The sequence below is a fragment of the Brachycentrus maculatus genome, unplaced genomic scaffold (assembly GCF_059751285.1).
Source record: "Brachycentrus maculatus isolate JH-2025_06_01 unplaced genomic scaffold, ASM5975128v1 h1tg000180l, whole genome shotgun sequence".
Taxonomy (NCBI): Eukaryota; Metazoa; Arthropoda; class Insecta; order Trichoptera; family Brachycentridae; genus Brachycentrus; species Brachycentrus maculatus.
The window spans coordinates 1,540,001-1,564,313 of record NW_028280931.1 but is presented as its reverse complement, the minus strand read 5'-3'; the positions used below and the strand labels follow the sequence as shown (position 1 = coordinate 1,564,313).

Here is a 24,313-nt window from a genome sequence, read left to right as displayed (position 1 = left end):
CAAAATCTTCAATATTCTTAAGTTATATACCGATTACTTTAATATTTTGTCAAAATATTACATTTCAATTTAAATTATTCAAAACGTATTTTATAATAATATACCAGTGACTGGCAAAAATATTTTTTAAAGCACAGGCAACATTTAACATTACTCATGGTAGACAACTAGCTTCTTGACAGCAGATGTCACTTAACATTTTCAATCTTTATGATTGCATATTTGTTACACAAATTTTTAATATTTTCTTTGCTTCACAAGTATTTGCGGAATAAAACATATTAGAAATATGTCCTTTTTATTTTCTTTCTTTACTATTTAATGAGACTGATAGAACGCTTGGCAGGGTACAGCTAGTACATTAATATAACTTCAATAAATGTATTATGAAGTGAATTAAATTACCTACATAAATTTCCTAAATTTATGTTCCGAGAATTTAGTAATTTGCATCACAATATCCAGGAATAATGGAAGTCCGCGGTGACAAATTCCTTTGATGCCTTTTTGGGGTGATATTTCGAGAGGAGATTTTTTACGATGTCACTACTCCTGTACTTATATCCGAGCCTACAGGACGTTATCGTAAAATATTTTACGATCTCGCGGGGGAACGTAAAAGTAAATGAAAATATTACCGTTGATAGGTTATTTTAAAGGGCAATCATTGAAAAATGATCCAACAAACTTTTCAATATTTGTAGGTATCAGAAAGAAGGGATTCTGAAATTTTCATGACTAACACAACGTACATTACGTGTGAACGTTTACAAAATATAATGCAATTCTTATTTTGACCCTTATCCGCACCCGATGGTGCATAGAGCACTGCATCGTACTGACGTAGTGTTATCTTGATCGTTACTTATATCAAGGCAACGTGATCACTCCTGCGCTTTAAGGACCAGTCCAGGGTTATATTAAATAAATATTGGAGTGACAAATCACTCAAATTCATTTTCAACCGCCCCCCCTTCTGGGAATCGAACCCGGGATCTCCAGCACGATAGCTAAACACGCTAACCATTACACCATGGTGGACAAAGTATACAATACATTATAAATGTAATACTAGTAATAATAATGGATATAAAGATAAATTATTGTTAGTGAAATTATAGTACAAAATGAATTATCTGAATAACAAATACTTATTCAAGAGAAAAATTTTCAAAGAAAAAACGATATAACAATTTTTATTTTTTACATATCAACATAGATGAAGAAGAATTTGGAACTCTGGGTGTATTTACAAGGCACACATGCAACATTTACCATTCTACCCATGATTGACGAACACTGTACTCAGCCTATGACAGATCATACGCCCTGTAAATACTAGCACTTTCATATTTTCTTCATCTATGTCAAGGCGACAAAATGTAAAAATAACCCCTAAATAAAGAAAACTCAGATTTAAGAGCAAATATTTGGACACACTAAAACTGTTGTGGATAAATAAATTATTTGATAAAATCATAAATCCTTGTACTTTATGTTAAATTTCATGAGCTTTTTGCTCTTACTGTAATGATATGAGGTAAATAGTGGAATAAGAGTATTTATTTTATGGATACCTTTATAATTTTACCTCAACCCTACTAATCCCTCATTTATTAAGATCCCTTTACTAAACACCAAATTACCTAATTTAGGCCCCATCATTATAATGGCAGTACATATATACGTATGATAGTACGTATGATAATTTGGAAAAATAATTATTAATTAAACCGACCCTGTACGCTAAACCTCATAGAATATAACGCGGTGGAGGCCGATATTAGGTACAGTATATAAAATATTTGATTAGAATTCCTTCAAACATTTTGTTCAGATTATAAAAACCTCAAAATATAAATAAAAAGGTACACAAAAAAATATAAATATTATTTTATTGATCATATAAGATTTCATTTTATTATCATCTGTATTTTTATTAAACCAGAATTTCGATTTTCAAATAAAATGCTTTTTTAGACGTAGACAAAAAAGTAAATTAATCGTTTTTATGTTTTAGAAGAATCAGGTTAAAAATTAGTGACAAAATATGCGTTTACGGCACACAGTACACGTGATAGACGAAAAACTTTTAAAATAATAAGGATTAAGAGAGATTTAGTATGAAATACAGAGTAAGAGAGCATCGAAAAACAAATACATCAATCCAAAATTTGCATAGTAATATTGTGTTTGTTCAATATTTGCAGTATCATTGATTTGCGCTTCCATTGGTAATATTGATATAATTGGTGTGTGATGTTTGAAATATAAGATATATGTCCGTATCCTCTTTCTCCTTCACTTAACGATATATTTTTTCTTTACTTATTTATTTTTTTTACAAAAATGTTAATAAAATAAGTATATAACCACTCACCGAGATTTTTACGTCTACCGGTTTCGAGACGTACCCGTCTCTTCGTCAGGACAATCACTAACACAGCATGCAAACAATACTACCCTTCACCACCATAGCACCATTTACACACTCAAAACTACACAAAATGTCTAACACATGCGATTTTTGGTCGACCCGAAGACCAACATGCACTATAGTTTTCAATACAGACATACGTTACGAGCCGAGGTTAACCGTACATTAAAATTAGACTAGGAATCGAATCTACTTATATACTTGTAGGATGAAAGGAGTGGGGGGGGGTTCGAATTGGATATTGACGAATCGTGTTTAACCGATGTCGAATCAAACAATGGACTATATGTAAAATTTGTTTGGTTGTTAATTAGAGGAATATTATTTTTAAGTACTTTCCTAATATAAAAATGACTAACCACAAAGTAAATGCTTTAAATATTAATAATATTGAGAATAATATATTTTTTCTCTCTCTCGTCAAACGAAATGTGCCAAGTAAAACATGACGCGTCGTTTGCATTCGACTTCCGCCTTCTTTTGCTTCCTGGTCTTCTTTGATTTCAGAATATTCTCTTGCTGTTGACAAATCGTCTTCAAGTCATCGCATGTAAAACTGAATAATCTCAACTCTAGAAACGTGTTTAAAATTAAAATAAATAACTTCATGTAATTATATTTTAATCCAAACCAATGTATCATCAAGGGTAAAAAATATCCTCCAACAAATTTGATGTTTTATGTACAACACAATATTTCCATTTACTAATTTCCTACCATATAAATAGTTATAGTTTTTTCACTGTAATATTTATACAATATTACCCTGGACTGGTACCTGAAGCGGAGGGCTGATCACCTTTCCTTCATGTGTAAACGATTGATCTTGAGATAACACTGCGTTTATATGACGCTGTGCCCTATGCACCATTGGGGTGCGGATAAGAGTTTTATTATTATTATTAAATTTTGACAATCCTTGTCTTATAAATTGATTTAAATGTAAATATATAGGCTTTTTTTCTGAGATGCAATACAATTTTCGTATTATTTTTCAAAAGAAAGCATTATTTTAAGAATAAAAATAACTTTCCATGGTTACTTTTTGTGTTTTTATCTCCAGCATTCCACTATACCGAACGTTTGTATACTTTGAAGACAGGTGGTTAGGATTAATATCTGGTTTTAAATACATCGATTTATAAGAAAATTGCGGCATTCAATCATCCCTAGAAAGTAAAGATCGGCTTTGACGGATAGGTAGAGGAAGTTTAGCGAAAGAACCACATCGGGAACGAAAATATTCTATTACTTTGAAACTTTCAGCAAAGCTTGTCGAGTCCATCGCGAATGTTGGAAATTTTCTTTTTTGGTAGGCCTAATATTTTTCAATATATCCGTGTATTGATTTATTTATTCCATACTTTGTCATTTTTTTCTCTCATTTCATTAATTGATTCTGCAGGTACTTGTTGGTAATATCTATCCATTTTGAATTTAAATTTCACTATTTCCTAAAATGTACTGTGAAACATGTTTCATATACATTAAACAAGCCAATTATAGTTGACCACGGAAACATAAAGGTTAGTACAAAATATTAAATGTATTATTTGACTCCGCTCCTGTGATCGAACCCGGGACCTCCAGCGTACTATAGTAGCCGAGCGTGCTCACCATTACTCATACTCGTATAAAATAAAATAATGTATGTATATATATTGTTTTACTATATAAAATGCTGTTTTATTATATAAAATGCTGCCACCAAGAATTGTCAGTACAAAACGCAAATTCAATATATTCAAGGCATTCTTATATTTATTTTACCCCTCCCCCCCCTTCCCGGGAATCGAACCCGGAACCAACAATACAGTGACCATTACACTACGAAGGCTGACAAGTAAGAAAGTACCGACGGAATATTGCGTGTAGGCGCTTACCGTCTGGTCCTTGGACGACTTGGTGTCGAGATATTGCGTGTAGGCGCTTACCGTCTGGTCCTTGGACGCCTTGGTGTCGAGATATTGCGTGTAGGCGCTTACCGTCTGGTCCTTGGACGCCTTGGTGTCGAGATATTGCGTGTAGGCGCTTACCGTCTGGTCCTTGGACGACTTGGTGTCGAGATATTGCGTGTAGGCGCTTACCGTCTGGTCCTTGGACGACTTGGTGTCGAGATATTGCGTGTAGGCGCTTACCGTCTGGTCCTTGGACGCCTTGGTGTCGAGATATTGCGTGTAGGCGCTTACCGTCTGGTCCTTGGACGACTTGGTGTCGAGATATTGCGTGTAGGCGCTTACCGTCTGGTCCTTGGACGACTTGGTGTCGAGATATTGCGTGTAGGCGCTTACCGTCTGGTCCTTGGACGACTTGGTGTCGAGATATTGCGTGTAGGCGCTTACCGTCTGGTCCTTGGACGACTTGGTATCGAGATATTGCGTGTAGGCGCTTACCGTCTGGTCCTTGGACGCCTTGGTGTCGAGATATTGCGTGTAGGCGCTTACCGTCTGGTCCTTGGACGCCTTGGTGTCGAGAGTGCCCATCAGCGAGTCGGCCGCCTCCCCGCCGCCCGCGCTGCTCTCCTCCTCGCCGCCCCCGCCGCTGCCGCTGCCGCTCCCGCCGTGCCCGCCCGCGCCCGCCATGTCAAAGGAGCTGCCCGCGGGCGCGTCCCCGTTGAAGGACGCCGCTTCGGAGCATGGCTGCAAAAGAGAGACACAAAATTAACGTTGTATAATAACACCATAAAGAAATAAAATACTTATGTAAAACATTTTTTTTACATCTCAGCATAGATTTTTTTTAAATTATCTAACGTCCAAGTGACTCTGAAATCAAGCTACGGCTTACGCAACACCGTTTATCGTGACCCTACTTAGGCTTCAACTTTTTAAGTTTTATAGCCTTTGCCTACTAGCGAGTGGATTTACTCTTTATATTTACTCTTCATGTATAGATAAAGAAATATATGGAAATCTAAGTATCAGTTTGTTTTCAGTTTTTCAGCTATCCAGCGTTAGTCCAGTCAGTCATTTTTTGCTTTTTGTCGTTCAGTTTAGTACAGTTTTAGTCAACATTTCAATAAAAATTCTTTACAATTCAGTCGGGATTTCTTAAATCAATCATTTATTTACGTTATCCATTTTAGATTTCGATCGATACAACTAATATGTATTTGTATAGAATGAGGCAAAGCACAGAATATTTCATGGGTTTCACCAAATATATTGTCCATATTTAAGTAGGACACAAGAAGTAGTTGCTAACTCCGTGTGCATCTAGTCACTGCATTTTCACTCTATGTTTTAATACCTGTTAAAGCTTGAGGATTAAGAACTTAACTAAGTACTTATATTTTAACAGAACATGTTGCAAACTTTATGCTTTGCTAATGTTTACCTCATATTTTATTCATAACACTCTAATAAAAGAGATTTTGCATATGCATATATGTCATATAAATATTTTATGCTGAATAAAAAAGGTCACTCAAATTCCCTATAGATACTGCCACAAACTTACACGTGAAGTGACGTGTGAATAATATGATATTCATTCGCATATTTATTTAATATCAAGGTAACGATCAAGATAATACAGCGTCAATGTGTTGTAGTTCCTTGAACATAATTAGGTTCGAATATGGGTTAGAATAAAAATATTTAGGTACCTACTTAAGAAAAGAAACAAAACGCAAACACATATTAACGTGACGTTTAAGAATCAGAAGGCTAAAAATATAAGCATAGTAAGGATGTGTATTTTATCTACGCAAGAAAATGGAAGGATGTTGAAAACTGGATAAGATACGGAAAAATACGAAATTTATTTTTCACATTTTGAATATACATTTATTCTATGACTAGTTTTTTTATGATACAAAAAAATGAAAATGCAAATCGATATAGGCTATTTTTTATGTTTAAACTCCTGAAATCATATATTTTTATACACTGAAAAGCTTTTTAAATTTCTCATGCGGAAAATAATGAAAAATCATTGTTTGATTGCTCGTTTATACATACATGGTTTCGTTATTTAATGACTTTATGGTGAATAAAAAGCGGGTTATACAGCTTTATTGCTTAATACTAAAAGTTTTTTTGACCAAACGTGGCAAATATTTGATTTTCTGTCTATGTTTGTGATCGGATAGTTCTATATATTTTTCATTTAGTGATTTTTGTGATGTTTGGCTGAGAAATGCTTTGTTGTAATTTAAGCGAGTATTTTTTTATTTTGTTTATTTCGCAGTTAGCTTTCATTACATTTTACTCAAACTAATGCTTACACTTAATTTAACATCATAAACTTACATGTATTTACATCTTATTACAATAAACATAACAGAATTTTTTTTTATTCATTCAGACTCTTTTCATTTTTCATACATTCAAGCATCTCATTAAAAAAATAACCCCTATACATAATGCAGTTTCGTATGCATATGTAAGAATTATTTTAGCATTTAGTTTTTCGATTATCATTTATATAATCAAGTCCACTTTTGAAAATATCCCCGTTGTGATTCATTTGTCTTCTTTTCTGTTTCAAAATGCTATTTTTGTATAAATGTCAGACCGTCACAATGACCTGATGATGGAATGGTTATTCCAAAACCGGTTGTAACGAAGTACTGTTTATTAAAGTAGTTCTGCACAAAGTGAATGATGAATGATAAGGAGAGTGTTATATTACCATACCACAAAGTTAACCATGCTTTTAATTTACAAAATATTTATATAATATTTCTTAGAACTTTGAGTATTATTTTCACAATTGATTTTAGTGCGCCATTAATTTTCTCGTACCAACCCATCCAATAATCCCATACTATACTTATCAACAAGTACTAATGAAAAAGAGTAGTCTTTCACACTCGTATTATGCATATTGCTTTGCGTCATCGAGTAAACATTTGCGTATCCATTTTAATTAGAGGGGTTTAAAATTTTGCTTAGTATTATCCGAAACATATTGCAATAGACAGTGTAGCTAGGCGTAATTAATATTTCTGGACTTGCGAATAACTCATATTCATCTCGTGATGCGAACGAACTTTGAATGCTTTCTATAAACTAAATAGCTGCCAAGTAAATACCGATGTCATACAACGTTTATTTACATATGAATATTTATCCAAAACATATCTCAAAATAAATTAAATGAGTATTTTGATGAAATTATACTTATTTATTATGTTTTATTTAAATCTGTGTAACGCTTCATTAGTTATTATATTAATTTATATGTCACTCTTTTTTATGGAAATTTTGGGAGACCTGCGAGGTCTACGACCATTATTAAGAAGTATTTCACGCCGTGAATCGATCCCAGAATATCTTGTTCGCTGGATTTACGTGATTTTCTCCGTTATGTAGGCAAACCAATAAAACTACTTTATTTTTTATAATTTTGTGACTAATATATAAAATATACTCAGCTTCAACGATTAGTATTTTTCCTAAAAATTAAAAAGTTACAAATCCATATACATTAAAATTCTGAAAAATTATTATTTTAATTACAACTTTTATAAATAATAACAAAAATACCTAATTTACTGAAATCAATCCGAAAACGTAATTTTTACAATATATGTATATTATAGGTATCTCAAGAGAGCCACTAATTGATTTATTGATGTACGGAATGCATCAAAACACGTGTAGCAATAGATTATGAAAAAATGGTATTTAACATGTAAAATTTAATATTTAAAATATCAGAATAAAAATATCTTTAACAATATTTATTTATAAACGAAGGGGAGGGTATTTAACTATAACCTAACTATGAGTATTTCAATGTTTTAGAATTAAGTACATAAACCCTGATGATGACAAGGTTCTTGTCGAACCGGTTGGATAAAGTGTACCAATAAAAAGTGGTTAAAACAAAGCTGTTTTATTTTATAAAGTTTATAAAATGTGCCACAAAGTATCTGCAAAAAACATTCAAGAACGGAAGACTTTTTCCTCATTTAAACTAAATTAATTTTAAAATCATTTTAAACTTTAAACATCTCCTGTTACTGGATTTCGTTTTCCTACTGACTATCTTAACATGCATAGATTTGAAACCCTATATAGATTCCAAAATAGTATCTCACTTAAACGTGCATATAATAATAAAACCCTTATCCGCACCCCAATGGTGCATAGGGCACTGCGTCATATAACGCAGTGTTATCTTGATCGTTTACACATGAAGGAAAGGTGATCAGCCCTCCGCTTCAGGTACCAGTCCAGGGTAATATTGAATAAATATTACAGTGAAAAAATCACTTATATTTATTTGACCCCCCCTGGGAATCGAACCCGGGACCTCCAGAACGGCAGCCGAGCGTGCTGACCATTACACTACGGAGGCAGACAAAAAAACGTGCAAATAATAATTCAGAAACGTAGTACGATATTTATGGCCGTAAAATGAATAACATGTAAATGCCATTCATTGATCTACACGTACAGCTGTGTGGTGCACGCCATAGGTTGTAGACAGAGGCCGTGTGTACAAAGAGTACAAAAGCTCTAGCACCATTGCGTACTGGACCAGCAGTGCGTACAGAAAGCTGCAAATATTTCAAACTTGTTTGCGGCCGAGCCTTTGTCTAAAGGGTTTGGATTTAAGATGACCAAAGGGATACTAAACTTCCCCGAGAGTCAAAACTTGCGCCAACTAGTATAAAGATAAAGTACAAAACCTTACATGGCCACTTCCGGGCACGAGAAACCACTGCTTGATTAATCTGTAGGTACTGGTAGGATTGCAATCCGGATAATTCGGAGATCGAAAATCGGTATTTTACGATTTTTCACAGTGAAATCAGAATCCTGAGTTTTAATATATTTTTTAAACCCTTATCCGCACCCGATGGGCACTGCATCATATGAGCGCAGTGTTATCTTGATCGTTAACACATGAAGGAAAGGTGATCAGCCTTATTATAAAATTGATATCATTATAAGTATACAATCAATATTTTAAATGTCAAATATATGGAGATTTTTTACATTTGACAGAGGACTCGATTTATTAATTGTTTTGTGCATACAATAATGTCTTCATGAATTAATATTATAAATCTTCCTTCTTCTTCTACTTACCCTTATCCGCACCCAATGGTGCATAGGGCACTGCATCGTATTGAAACAGAGTTATCTTGATCGTTACTTACATGAAGGCAAGGTGATCACTCATGCTCTTTAGGAACCAGTCCAGAGTAATATAGAATAAATATTAGAGTGAAAAAATCACTTTTGTTTATTTGACCCCCCCTGGGAATCGAACCCGGGACCTCCAGTACGGCAGCCTGGCATGCTGACCATTACACTACGGAGGCGGAGTTTTAATATAAAATCCAAATTATCCAGAATTAAATTATAAGATTATACTTATGATATATATCCACCTCCATAGTGTAGTGTTTAGCGCGCTAGACTACCATGCTGGAGACTCCGGGTTCGATTCCCAGGGGGGGTGAAAATAAAAATTAGTAAATTTATAGTCTAATATTTATTTAATATTGCACTGGACTAGTCCCTGAAGCGTAAGAATGATCACGTAAGTAACAATCAAGATAACACTGCATCAATTCGATGCAGTGCCCTATGCACCATTGGATGCGGATAAGGGTTGGAAGAATATGTAAATATGTTCAAAAATGTCCACCTCCATAGTGAAATTATAGAAGGTATTTTAAAACTGTTTTTTTTTCGTTTATTAAAATATGTATGACGATTCTTCAAAATGGATTTAGTTATTATATTAGTTATTGAATATAAAAACTTAAGCCTTTTTGAATTTTTATGACATTTAGAATGTTTGGAAAGACTTGCGAGGTCCACAACTATTTAGGAGTAGTTCATGTCGAGAATTGATCCCGGAATATCCCGGGATATTTTGGTTACCAATTCTTAAGGGGGTAAGAATAAATGTAAGTGATTATTCAATCTTATACTTATTGTCACATACTTGAATGGTAATAACCTTGTCTTCGGGTAATTAACTATCCAGATAACACTGCGTCGATGATATGTAGTGCCCTATGCACTATTAGGTCAGAATGAATTAAACATACGCATAATCCGAGATCATGAGATGTTATCTAAGTAGCATGAAGTACGATGTATAATTTACGAAATTTTCTGTAAAACAATTTTCCTTAGTTGATTTTCAAATCCGACTTCGAGTTTTCTATGCTATATTTTTTGACAATATATCTGCCGTTATACAAGGAAAATGAAATGAAGCATTTACGGAAAATTTCTCCACATTTTTTACAACACCACGTTCGAATAAAATCGTATGTCAATAAGCCTTCATCATAATGTGTTATTAGGGACATATCCGTTTCATTCTGCGACTCAATATTCAATTTACTTCATCTGTCATGCATGAAGACTCGTAAATCGAAAACGGCTTTCGTTACTATTTTTTGTTAGATAAATTCAAGTTTTTTCATATGGCATCGCTATTATTATTTTCCAATTTCCTCTGTTTTATTAGTCCGGTTAAATCAAGTACAGTTTAAATAGAATATTAAGGTGGAGACTGACCGGAGCATTTCATCGTAACATAACGTCGTAACATCGCTCGCGGCGAGCATCAGCAAGCATCCGAAACTATGGATGGAGTGCTCGGCTCGGTGTACTGACTGCCTGAATGCTCGCATCGTAACGTGTTACGTTACGACGAAATGCTCCGGTCAGTCTCCACCTTTACGTAAAATGTTTCCACATTCAATTTTGAACACTCACATGACAAAAAAATGTATTTATAAATTTCACTTTTTTTAGTAAGTATATACAATTATTAAAATATTAAAATCTATTTAAATAAATAAAATTATGTTCGTTTGTTAAAAATCTAAAATTTTCTAGAGTTATGCACCGATTGCTTTGAAATTTCGACTCTAAGTTACATTCAAATACGCGGTTGTTTTTATTAATTTTGAACATCTGTAGTTCTCGAAACATGTCGAGTTTAAATCTCGTTCACAGAACACAATGTGTTCTCATCAACAGATGAAAATACAAAACTATTTTTTTGTTGTATTTCAATGTTCCCATTTTATATTTAAATTTTACTTGACTAATATTACTATTTCTTAAAATCTATCGTGACACGTGTTTCTATGCATTTAGCGTCATTATGTTTGAAAATGATGCTGAACAATTCGAAACACGTATCACAATAAATTTTAATAAACAGTTTTATTTACTAAGTAAACTATAATAAAAAATTGATAGACTTTTTGCTGTTGCTTCTTTCCCGATGATATTAATGAACTTGTTTTTTATTATTCTTAATTAAGTACTGTGAAAAGCTTTAATTAACAGGAATCAAACAAAATACACAACGAAGATTTTCCGGGAATATTACGCCTAATATTTCGTTATTATTAATTTATTCCATCCTCCAGAAAGGACGTCGAGTTTAGAAATACCCTCAGGAATTTTGTCGATACGATACAAATGAGCCTGTCTTAAACATTGAATTCAGATTTAGGTAGTGGAAAGTAATATTTTTTCAATCGTACACAAAACTAATACGGTCAAACCAACGAAACGGGTTAACGTTGTAATCCAGAACCATTTAGAAAAATGTAATTACAGTCAACCTCGATTATCCGCGTATTGATTTAACGGATTCCGGATTTAATAGACATCATTTGCGGTCCGTTTGTCACATATCTTATACTAAGGTCCCTTAATTAAACCGCTCGTAAATATGAACATTGTAAAGCAAAACTTAAGTTTTGTTTGCTTTGTTAATATTTAATCATCGTTTATAAATTTATTTAGTTATATTTAATTACAGTGTGTACTATTACAACAACAAAAATTCATTTCAATCGTATATGAATTTGTTTATCTGTCTACGATAGTAATTGCCGTAAGCAATATATTATAGATAATCCTGCGAAATTAAAGTTTTTATTCATAAACTCATCTTTTTGTACTCGTTTTGATTTTGTTTTGGTGATTAAAATTTAATTATAAAATATCTATTTACACATATACTCGTATGTACAGGATTAATAATAAACTCAATAAATTTTACATTAAAACACTGTTTTGCATTGTAAATTAAACTTTTTATGGTATTCGTAAGGATTTATTGCTTTTCGAAAAATCGGCGTAATTTTGAACACTTTTTCAAATCCTTATGAATATATTCTAAATTTTGTATAGTTTAAAGATATATCTTTTAATTAATCAATATTATCAAATTTGTCTCGTTTTGTACCAAGAAAAACAATTCTAAATTTTGACTGGTATTTTTTTTTATCTTTATCTACTATGGTCAAACCTAAAACATAAATATAATGTAGCGACATACTTTGGAAAAAAATCCCGGTTAGATATCCTTTTTTTCAAAATACATTAGTTTAATTAAGTAGAATAACTCTTTTACTTTTAACGAAGTTACTAACATTGTTTCTACAAATACAATAAATACACGAAACCAGGGGAGACATTCCTTTCGGAAGTTACCAATTTAACTAAGTAGTGAAGATTACTTTACCATTACTTTCTTTTATTTTTATTGATTTTTGGAAATGTTCATTAGTTGTCACAGAAAAAAAACTAATAAAAATTTGTAATATGAAGCTGTATTACTTGTTAAACAATTGAGTACAATTTCTTTATATTTCTACTGATACAATCTTATCATTTAGTAGCGCTGAGCCTCTCCAAAAAAAGACTGAGCTCTTGTGCTTGGAGACTGATATTTTCTTCTTTTTTCATCGTGACATGTTATGCATATATTTATTTCTTTTAATTATTAGGTACGTACTAAGAAATGAACATATCGCTCACTCCTTTCAACAACGTCATATGTCAAAAATCGACAATTTTCAGTTGTGCATGTTTTCGGAATGCCCAGAATGTTCTATATCCCAGCAAAAGCGGCATATTTTTAACATAATATTTACCCGCTACAGGGCAGTAAGTGTTGTTTTTGCATTTCGAAGAAAAGGTATTGTTTAATTATTTTTTAAATATACTAAATATTTTTCAAATGGAGAAAAATATTCAGATTTTACCTAAAAAGATCTGTTGCACAGTAAAAAGTTCTTGATAGTGGCTTGATATTTATTTTTAATACATTTCATTATATTTTTAAACTTTAAAAACAATCTCTTGAAAAATCTTTTTTTTTTATTAATGACGTTGTTGAAAGGAGTGAGCGATATGCGAAATACAATTTTTCCTCTCATGTATTCATATTGGTCCTAAACATTCAAAGAGATTTCCTTTTAGGGAATAACTTCCGTGGGGCATGATTGTAGAATTCGGAAATTTCATGTGACGCGACTGCATTGTTGAAAATTCAATAGCTTCCATTGTACAGTAGAATATGCACCGGAATGCACAAAACATATAAGGTTACCAACAAATCAATATGAACGAATTTATTCATGTTATTTTTTAAAGATATTAATATTGTGTTTTTTTTCAATCGCTTGAAATTTAAGGTGCGACTTATAGTACGTAAAGTACGGTTTAAATAACTAACTAACAAACCATCATGCCGCTTCTCCGCAGAGGTAGGCGGAGAGAATAGAACGCCATTCCACCCCGTCTTTGCAAACATCATTCGCCTCTTCCTCGTTTTTGCATCTCCTTATACATACCCGTCGATTATTTCGACTCCTGACCCAGCCGCTTTCAAGTATTTGATACATCTGATTGTGCCAAGTTTCCCTCGGTCTTCTTCTACTTCTTTTTCCAACTACATTCACCTCATAAATTTGTTTAACCGTTCTTTTCTTACTCATACATACGTTCCACATGTCCAAAACATCTCAACACACCTTTCGTTATCTTATCGAGAATGCTTATCTCAGCCTTGCATTCTTTCCATATTTCACCTTTCGACCATCTATCATACATTGTTTTGCCGCACATTCGTCTGAAAGATCGCATAACGACGGCATTCAGTCTGCTTTCATCCCTCTTTTGCCAACTCTAAAAAATACGGTTTTTGGGAATGGAATAATTGGTAGAAAATGTAAATCTTGATATCTCAACTAAATTAATTAAAAAATAATGATTGCCTTCCAAAGCATCATAAATCTTACAATCATCGTAATAATGCGAAAGTCGATTGGTAAAGTTTTTCCTCGCAGTATGAGAAATATATTAATTTTGTTAGATCGTCTAAAGTAAAGTAATATGTAGAAGATTTATACGTAAAGTTTCGAAATCAAAGCGTACTTACAAACCTCTGTTGTTTATTTTATTTTTATATACATATTACACAGTGCCTTCCTATGTGTAATACAAACCTGAATAATAATATAAATTACTTTTTTATATCTTGAAGTGATTTAGATCGTATGATATATTAGTCAGAGTTTAAAATATTGTTTTTATATGATGGAGTATTATATCCATTTGAACAAAAACTTACATGATGGTTTTCTCAAAGTTTAATATCTTCTAAAGTTATCCACTGATTACCTTGAAATCTTCAAAAAACGTTGCATTTATATAAAGACATGTGTGTTTTTATCTTTATAAATAATTATGTTGAAGTTGATTTTTTCAAAATCTTAATTTTTCTAAAGATATTCACCGATTGCCTTGACATTTTTATACATATAAGCGTGTGTTTTTAGATATCCAAGGCGGGTATTTTTACATTTTTTTAAATAAAATATACCTCTATGGCAGCGATATCTGTTGAATATACCAGAAACTCATGAAATAATAAACATTGCTCATGGTGGACAGAATGCTTCCCGATAGCTCCTTATATATTGTTTACCCATGAGCATTGTGAAATTGAACGTATTAGAAATGTGTGCTTTCTATTTTTTTTTTATTCAAATTGAGGGTGGCTGGTACAGCTAGCTCATTAAAGTAAACATGTAAACAATTTACATTTTATTTTCACATAGGTATTGTATATTGTCCGCCTCCATAGTGTAATGGTCAGCACGCTCGGCTACCGTTCTGGAGGTCCCGGGTTCGATTCCCAGGGGGGGGTCAAATAAATATAAGTGATTTTTTTACTCTAATATTTATTTAATATTACCCTGGACTGGTACCTGAAGCGGAGGGCTGATCACCTTTCCTTCATATGTAAACGATCAAGATAACACTGCGTTTATATGAAGCAGTGCCTTATGCACCATTGGGGTGCGGATAAGGGTTTAAATAAAATTGTATATTGCACTCATATACGTTTCTTTTTAAAAATAAAATAAAAATACTTTACACTTTAATAAAAATATTTTTAATTTTAATAATAAAATTAGTGAAATTCTGTTTTTTTTTTATAAAAACAGAATTTCACTAATTTTCCTCGACTGTAGTTGAGAAATTTCGATTAGTCCTTTTTTTCTTGCATAACGTATGATAGTTGAATCGACGTAACTACTAAATTTTTTAAAAAATGTGGTTGTGAATATAAATTATTTCACAGTACATTTTTTTTACTGAATTAGAGATGAATATTGAATGAGCTTGCTTGTTATTCATAAGGAGAGTTTACCATATTTGAATAGTTAACGAATATAGGTTTTTTATCCGAGAATTAAGTATTTTTCCTATTATTCCTCCTTATACTCTGTTCAATTTAATTAATTTCATTGCCAGGTTAAAACCATATTTTTTGTTACAAAAATATTCCTTTTTAATTTTCCCATTTTTTATTATTTTTCCCGTTACTAATATGAATTGATTTAATTTCGTTAATTTTGTAATGTAAGTTTCACAAAAAAAATATTTTGTGAATGTAAAATTAAAGCATTTTTTGTTAAACAAATATTCTTTTTTCATTTTCTTTACTTAAGAGTGTATTTGAAAATAGAATCCCCAGCGGAAGTAAAATATTTTACACCATTAACGATTTTTAAATAAACAGTAAACATCCTTTAAAAAATAATTGAAAACGAATACCTTATACAGCTTTAGGTACTATTCCCGAATAATGTACATAGCAAAAGCTCTTCAGCAAAAGTAACGCGTTTAATATCATTAACGATTCAAAAGTAAGGATACTTCACTTCCTTCTTTAATGAATTATACTAACTAAGGAGTAACTAACTAACTAACTTACTATTACGCCGCTTCCTCGTGGGGATAGGTATAGAAAATAGAACGCCACACCAATCTGTCTTCGGAAACAATTTGCGCCTCTTCCACATTCATACATGTCCTTATGCATCCGCCGATTATTCCAACTTCTGACTTGACTACGCCTCAAGTATTCAAAATGCTTGATGATACTATGTTTTCCTCAGCCTTTTTAAAATTTTAATACCAACTACGTTCGCCTAGTAATTTGTTTTACAATTATTTCTTCACTCATTTGACTCATATGCCCAAACTATCTCGACACACCTTTCTTAATTTTATCGATAAAGCTTATTTATTGCCTTGCATTATTTCCTCATATAACTATTCGAACATCTATCATACAACGTTTTGCCGAACATTCTGAGAGAACACATTTCGATTGCATTCAGTCTACTTAAAATGTAGTATAATCAATGTAACATCGGCGATAATTTTATTTTTTGAAGGTCTTATTAATTTTCAATTACTTCTTACAACTAAATCTTTAGTAAATCGTTTAACACCATTTAATTATTAGGGTAAATCAAATATATTCTACAATAAAATAACAACCATGTAATTTTATTATATAAAATGCAGTTCCATTAAGAAATGTCAGTTCAAAACTAAAATCTAAGGAAATCAAGCAAATGTTTTCGGAAACTTTAAGATCAACAGGTTCCGTTGATTTTTCATAAGTGGTGGAAATATTATATTATCGGTCGAGGAATTCAGATGTTTTTAATGCTGGAATTATTACCTTCGGCGGTAGCAGTCGTCAGCGTTCGGGCGTCAAGCCCGCTGCATCGAATCTCAGGAGCTGCGCCATCTCCTTGGTCTTGGTCACTCGTACTGGCACCGGCCTGAAGAGCGCGAGAGGCTGTCGACTCCTACGCGGCTCGGCGTAGACTGCCGCTGAGTCCTCCGTTCCTCCGCTTCTTCGCGAGGGGCGGAGCCAAACCCTCTCCCGCGGCGAGGGAAAACGCACCCTCATCCCCCGTCCGCAGGGCGCAGTGTCCCCTGCCGCCGCCGCCGCGTGGAGAGTCGGAGAAGCCTGATTCCAGTCGAAGAGGATCGTCCCGGATTCAATAGGTGCTTCAGGAAGGCGGGGATGAATCGCCGGGAGGGTTTTCTCATTTCTTGATACTATTGCCGATAGTAGGAGGGAGTTACAGCCTGAATACAATATTGCAGTATGCATTTATACGCTAAGGGGAGGCGCGAATAGTAATCACATTGTTCTTATATATTTGCCAGTACATATTGTATATAACACGGCGTCAGTACATTTTAAATTATTTTTGTATTATTTTAAATCCTCTTGCATTCCACAATATAATATAATTACAACTAAAACAAAAATATAGAATATGAATACAAAAAAATATCCCACAAAGGCATGACTTGTGTGTGAGTATACATGCTATTTTAGGTTATAGAAAAGGGTCATTTTATTTTTTGACATCTCATCAAAGATAAAGAATATGAAACTCCATATTCTTCTTTATCTTTGATGAGATGTCAAAAAATAATATGAAAATAACTCCTTTAATTGGAGATAATCCAGAAAGTATTTGGACACACTCAAAATGTTGTATAGTAAAGGGCACTGTGGATATATAAATTTCATTAATGGATTGGAATTTCATTAATTTCAGTCACGTTGTGGTAATATCTATCTATTTTAATTTGAGTTTTACTTGGTAAATACCACTATTTATTAAAATCTATTGTGACACATGCTTCGATGCATTCCAAATCATAATTATCAATCTAAATTTATGAATTATGCCCTTAGAACGTTAAAGAATGAAAAGGGGGTAGAAACTGTCTCTTTTTTTCATCAGGAATACCGTATGTAAAGCTTAGTCTAAATTTTAGAGTTGTGTTCTTAGGACGTTGAAGTATTAAGAGAGGGTAGGTACCGTTTCTTATTTTTATTTATCTATCATTATTATCAGTGGGAACATAGACAATAGGGGTATGTTTTAAACATTGTTTTATTTTTAATTATGGGTTAGTTATTATTTTTATTTGGATGAATTTCTATTGCTTCAAAATATTGTAATTGATGACTTTTCGAATTAATAAATTCTAGGATTTTTACTTTTTTTTAACGACTATGGAAGTTCATACCAATGTATGAACTTCCATAGTCGGGTCACAATAGATTTTATGAAATAGTGATATTTACCATGTAAAACGTTAATTAAAAACACGGAATAAAATTTAACAAAATTTAAATGCACAGATTAAAAAGTACACACAAAAGGATTAATTTGTGCTATTGTTTGTGTAAAAAGTGGTGATTTACGTTATAATGAAATTATTGTGGAACGTTACAAGTGTTTAATTTATGTTTATTTTATACATGTACACCTTTATACATTCGCATAGTAAATAATTCTACAGATAAATTATTTTACTGCATTTAAAATTAACGAAAATAAAGCGATAATATTTATTTTTTAAAAAACTGAGTTGGTTCAAAATCGTTTATTTTTTTCTTGATTTGAGTATGAATCTACTGTTTGATAACCATATTAATATGTAACATAACCATTTTTTATTTTTGTTTTCGTTATGAAAAAGTTATACCAAAAAAATGGAAATTAAAATATTTGCATTTAATAAATATAAAACAAACACCCACAAAAAATACTTGTGAATATTTAAATTTACATTTAAACACGTATTTTAACTTTGATTTTTATCATTCAAATTAATATAAGATATCACAAAACATCGCCAGTATTCTCATTGAAATCTATAAATAAATCAGGGATATTTTATTTATTGTTTCGGTATTCATTTTGTGGTAAGACATGATGAAATTGTAAAAGAAAAACACAATTTTTTTACCACTTGAAGTTATTTAATTATGACGACTAGTTTCGGAAGTTATGCTTCCAAGTGTTTTTTTTATAATTAAATCAAGGATATAAAGGATTAAATTGTCAACAGTTCAAACGGCGAGAATACAAACAAATCGAAATGTCATCAGGCGTCACGTTATTACGTATTAAAAAAAATACTAATTACCCATCACACCGCTTTTCCGCAGTGGCAGCCAGAGAGAACACAACGCCACACCAATCTGTCGTTACAACTAATCTTCGCCTCTTCCACATTCATGCATCTCCTTAAACATTAATTCAAACCCTTATCCGCACCCGAATGGTGCAAAGGGCACTGCATCATATACACGCAGTGTCATCTTGATCGTTAACACATTAAGATCAGCCCTCCGCTTCCGGTACTAGTCCAAGGTAATATTGAATAAATATAAAATTAAAATCACTTATATTTATTTGACCCCCCCCACTGGAAATCGAACCCGGGACCTCCAGTACGGTAACCGAGCGTGCTGACCATTACACTACTGAGGCGGGCAAAACCATAACCGCCGATTATTCCGATCCTGACCTGACCTCTTTTGATAATAAAATAATGATCAAGTAAACGTTATTATGTGTTTAAAAAAATTATAATTTCCCGAATTTGCCAACATAAACCTTGCGGGCTATGTGAAGGGTTTGATATCATAAAAATATTATATCAAAATGAAGATCAATGCAACATTTAATTCAATATTTAGACATCTTACTGATCTTTCATAAAATCAAAATAAAATTAATTACATAGAGAATCTAAAAAAATATTTTATACATTAACTCCGATATTCATTCCGAGTGAAAATATTTTGAAAGCTCTACTGTAAACATGTCGAATTTCCGTCCTTCCTTGAATTCGTTAGCCGCTAATCTATCAGAAAATGGCCTCGTATATTCGTCGTCTCGTTGTGTGGTCTCTATAATTAGTCTCCCACAATCGTAGTCGTAATTTTCAGTCATAAAATCGTTCTTAGAAATTTCCATAAATCATTAATCTAGTAAGATGAAGTAAGTATCAATCATATGTTTTATTGATTTGGCATTTACTTTGCGGAGTAAAATGATGATTTAAATATAAACAAGTATTTATATAACTTGTGTTAGACTATTATTGAGTTTATCTATATAAACATGACTAGTTTTCAGAGTTATTTCAGTCATAAAATTGTTCTTAGAAATTTTCATAAATTATTAATGTAGCAAGATGAAATATGTATTAATCATATGTTTTATAGATTTGGCATTAACTTTGTTGATTTATGTATAACACGATGATTTAAATATAAAGGTGAAACACTTATGACACCACTTTATGTGACAGTTTATTTATGTAAATACCACTAGTTTTGAGAACTACCGAGAATATCTGAAGTTATCGAAACTAGTTTTGTTTACATTAAGGAGTCACACGTGTCTTCACGCACATTTTTAAAAAGAATATATTATATATTGATATTAGATTTTTATTTGGAATATATATTTTTAAAAAATTCATAATTTTTCTTAACTCCTTGCCTTTCAATTCTCTCTAGTCACCCTTTAATTTTCAAAAACATAAATGTATTTCCAATATAAACTTTTTTTAAATGCAAAAACGGTGTTTTTACATTTACTTGATGCGGGCTATCGAATATCTCGTCTTTTATATGCGTAAAATGACGAATATCCTGAATTGAAAGATAGAACACTATAATTCATGAAATATTGTACAGGTAGGTACGAATATAAATTATACTTGGAAATATCGTTATGTTTAATGAAGACTCAAGATGTTCGAACATTAAAAACGTGCTTTTAAACGATAATATAAACGTATACATGCTGAAGATGTCGTAAAAACGCACAGTAACTATAAAAAATTGTCAGATTGATAAAAAAAACACTTCTCAATTATTCGGATATTTACTCTGGAGATATATTCTTCTAATCCTTATCCACTTTCAAAGGTGCATAAGGCAATGGATTGCATCGACGCAGTGTTTTCTTGGTCATTAATTACATAAGGTCAGGGGAATTAATTAGTCGTGTGCGTCAAATACCAGTTCAGGGTGATATTAAATATTTTTATAGTGAAAAATCGATGATATTTATTTTTACCCTCTAGAAATCAAACCGGTAGATAAACGCGCTATGAAGGCAAACCACTTTTTTTTTACTTTTGATAGTCATTTTTTTAATCCTGACGTACTCGTATAATCTAACACCAATGGAAAATATAGTAAAAATATATTTTCATAATTCGATATTCGCTTTGTGGCTATATCTATCCATTTTCGATTTGAATTTCACTTGGTCAATACCACTATATCTTAAAATCTATTGCGACAGATGTTTCGATAAATTCTGCACCATTATCATTATATATGGTGATATTTCATCATGATGCCGAATGCACTGAAACACTAAGTCAAAAAGTGAAAATTGAATTTAAGAAATAGTACTAAGCAAATTTTACTAAGCAAAATTAAAATGGACGAATAAAAACGTTTTGTCAATTGATTTGGCATTCACTTTGTGGTAATATCTATCAACTTTTAATTAAAAATATATTTTGAAAATCTCACTTTTTCTTAAAATGTATTATGACACATGTTTCGATGAATTTCACAACATTATCGAACACCGTATGTGAAGCTTAGTTTAAATTTTATGTCCATATCCATGTTCCCACAGTTAAAACAAATAAGATACACTTTCTACCCCCTCTTCATTTAAAGGGGACAACTGAAATACAGACTGAATAACGCGGAATACATGAAGACATTAAGAAGTGTCACAATAGATTTTAAGAAAAAGTTGTATTTATCAAGTAAAATTTTAATTAAACTCAATATTGAAAAGATGTTTTTTAGGATTAATAAGTAATGTTTTATAAATGTATGCCGTTTTAAATAACAACACTGAACATGTCACATATAAACTATTAAAACGTCACTTTAAACACAAAATTTTAGAAAAATTAGCATATTTTTGGACGGTTTGTACTTTTCATAAAGCTTAACAATAAAACTGCACTAGTACCTATCAATTAAATGGTTCACCGAGTCATGTGCAATGCGTTTATTCCACGCATAATCGATTTTAACTAACGATTTCGACTAGCAATTTATTCGGAATAAATACACACAATACATACTTCGAAACGAGCGCTGTTTTCCATAGCCGTGATACAAGTGTTTGAATTCAACATGCTTTCAGGGAATTTATACAAAGGTGATATAAACAAACTGTTGGGCAACGGGCGTGATTAATACGCGATGTTTGTCAAATAAATCCCTGAATACCGTTTGCCAAGTATTTTATTCGATGCTGTTTTGTGATTTAATGTTTTCTAATTTGCTTCGGCATTGTTTGGTTTATTGAGTCGTAAAAACAAAACTGGCGAATGCCATAACTGTACTCATTTTTCAATACAATACTATTATAAAATAAAAATATTGAATTTTTTATACAATACTATGATTTCGGAATGCAAATTTTTGGTGATTAATGTATTGAGACTATTATTGTACGTAAAAAATATTCATTTATAGAAGATTTATTGTGTGAATATCAATTATTTCTTCCGAATTAGTTTAAAAAAATCATCCATTTTTAATATTTCATAATTTATCTTTTACATATTTTGTTACTTTTTTTGCTTTTTTGCTACTCTATAGCTTGTAACTATTCTTTAGATATTTTTCCTTGTTTTGATTTTGTTTTTAGCGTTTTTAAAATATTTGTTCTACCTTAGTTTTAAAGATGTTTTATAGATGTAGCATGGTGTAGTTATAAAACTTTCGAATGCGAAACCGGCGACGAGGGTTCTATTCCCTCCAATTGCAAAATAAATTCTAGAACTATTTATTTACACTTGGTCTCGGTATTTGTAATGAATTCTCATATCTACAATTGCTATCCATCATATTATTTTTTTTTGGTTAGGATTATGTACATTTTTTTAAACTTTGTGTGCATTTCTCATTTACATCAATATTGTTTTTCTGGTTAAAAGTTCCGATTTCAGAATCATACATACCTAAAATAATCAAGTATAATGGAAGACTCCACTTAAGTTTTTTTTTTAATATTGTCATTGAGATATGTGAGTTTGGAAATCTGGATAAATATCCATTTTATATATTTTGACTTAATAGACACTATGTACACTTACAACTATCAACATTCTATACATGATTGAACAGAGATATTACTAATTTTTTTAGAGTTTTAAACATATTTCACATTCACACTTTCTATTCAAATTGAAATATAGCATCCATATATCTTTTGGAATTAAAATTTTGGCATTTTTTTACTGTCTTTTATTTTTGGAGTAATTAAGCGGGAAATCTAATATTCGGAAAATATATATAAATTATCTATCTCGGTTAATCGAGAGTATTATGCATTTTTTATCTAAAAATATGTTTTTTTATAATTAAAAAAAAAACTAACGTGCACGATTTTTTTCATAGAAAAAGTAACGGGTGTCTTATAAGTCATTGGAGTTTTAATCAGCTCGTATAATTTTACAAATAACAGTATTTTGATATAAATTCTGAGAATAGAGATACCTAGGGCGAGCTTTAATATCGATTTTTCACAAAAGCTACGAGGATTACAGCCAACTCAATAGTATAATCATTCTCAATAAAAGATAAACAAATCACAACTGTTCCTTTCAGTCAATCTGAATTTCTTTGGCAATTTCAGGGAATATATCGAACTGTGTTACTAATAAACAAATTTATTTTTTACACATGGATTATAGTTTCTAAACACACCGCTTGTGGCTGAATGATAGCAACCGATGTTTATATCACAAAATTATAAGGTCGGTGTTCGTCAAAAGTATTTTTTGAATATACTTGTGCTATTTCACTTTGTTTTTGTTTTTAATTTATTGTGTATATTTTTAATCATAATGATTTCATTCATAAAATATCATGCCCAATCTGCTCACATCACCATGCGTCCCGGGT

General features: G+C 31.8%; 1 protein-coding gene across 2 annotated transcripts in view; it reads right to left on the bottom strand.

Annotated features, from left to right (window-relative positions):
- Positions 1-17,407, bottom strand: part of SerT (Serotonin transporter) — a 59,278-nt gene extending 41,871 nt beyond the window's left edge. The window contains exons 1-2 of one of the 2 annotated variants that reach the window (XM_088262480.1): positions 17,213-17,407; positions 4,882-5,076 (exon numbers count right to left, since the gene is read on the bottom strand). In XM_088262480.1, coding sequence (XP_088118606.1) covers positions 4,882-5,019 — 138 coding nt within the window. In that variant the 5' untranslated portion in view covers positions 5,020-5,076; positions 17,213-17,407. Of the gene's footprint in view, positions 1-4,371; positions 4,396-4,881; positions 5,077-17,212 lie in introns of those variants that run through there. The other variant, XM_088262481.1, reaches the window with a different exon arrangement.
- Positions 17,408-24,313: the final 6,906 nt, after the last annotated feature.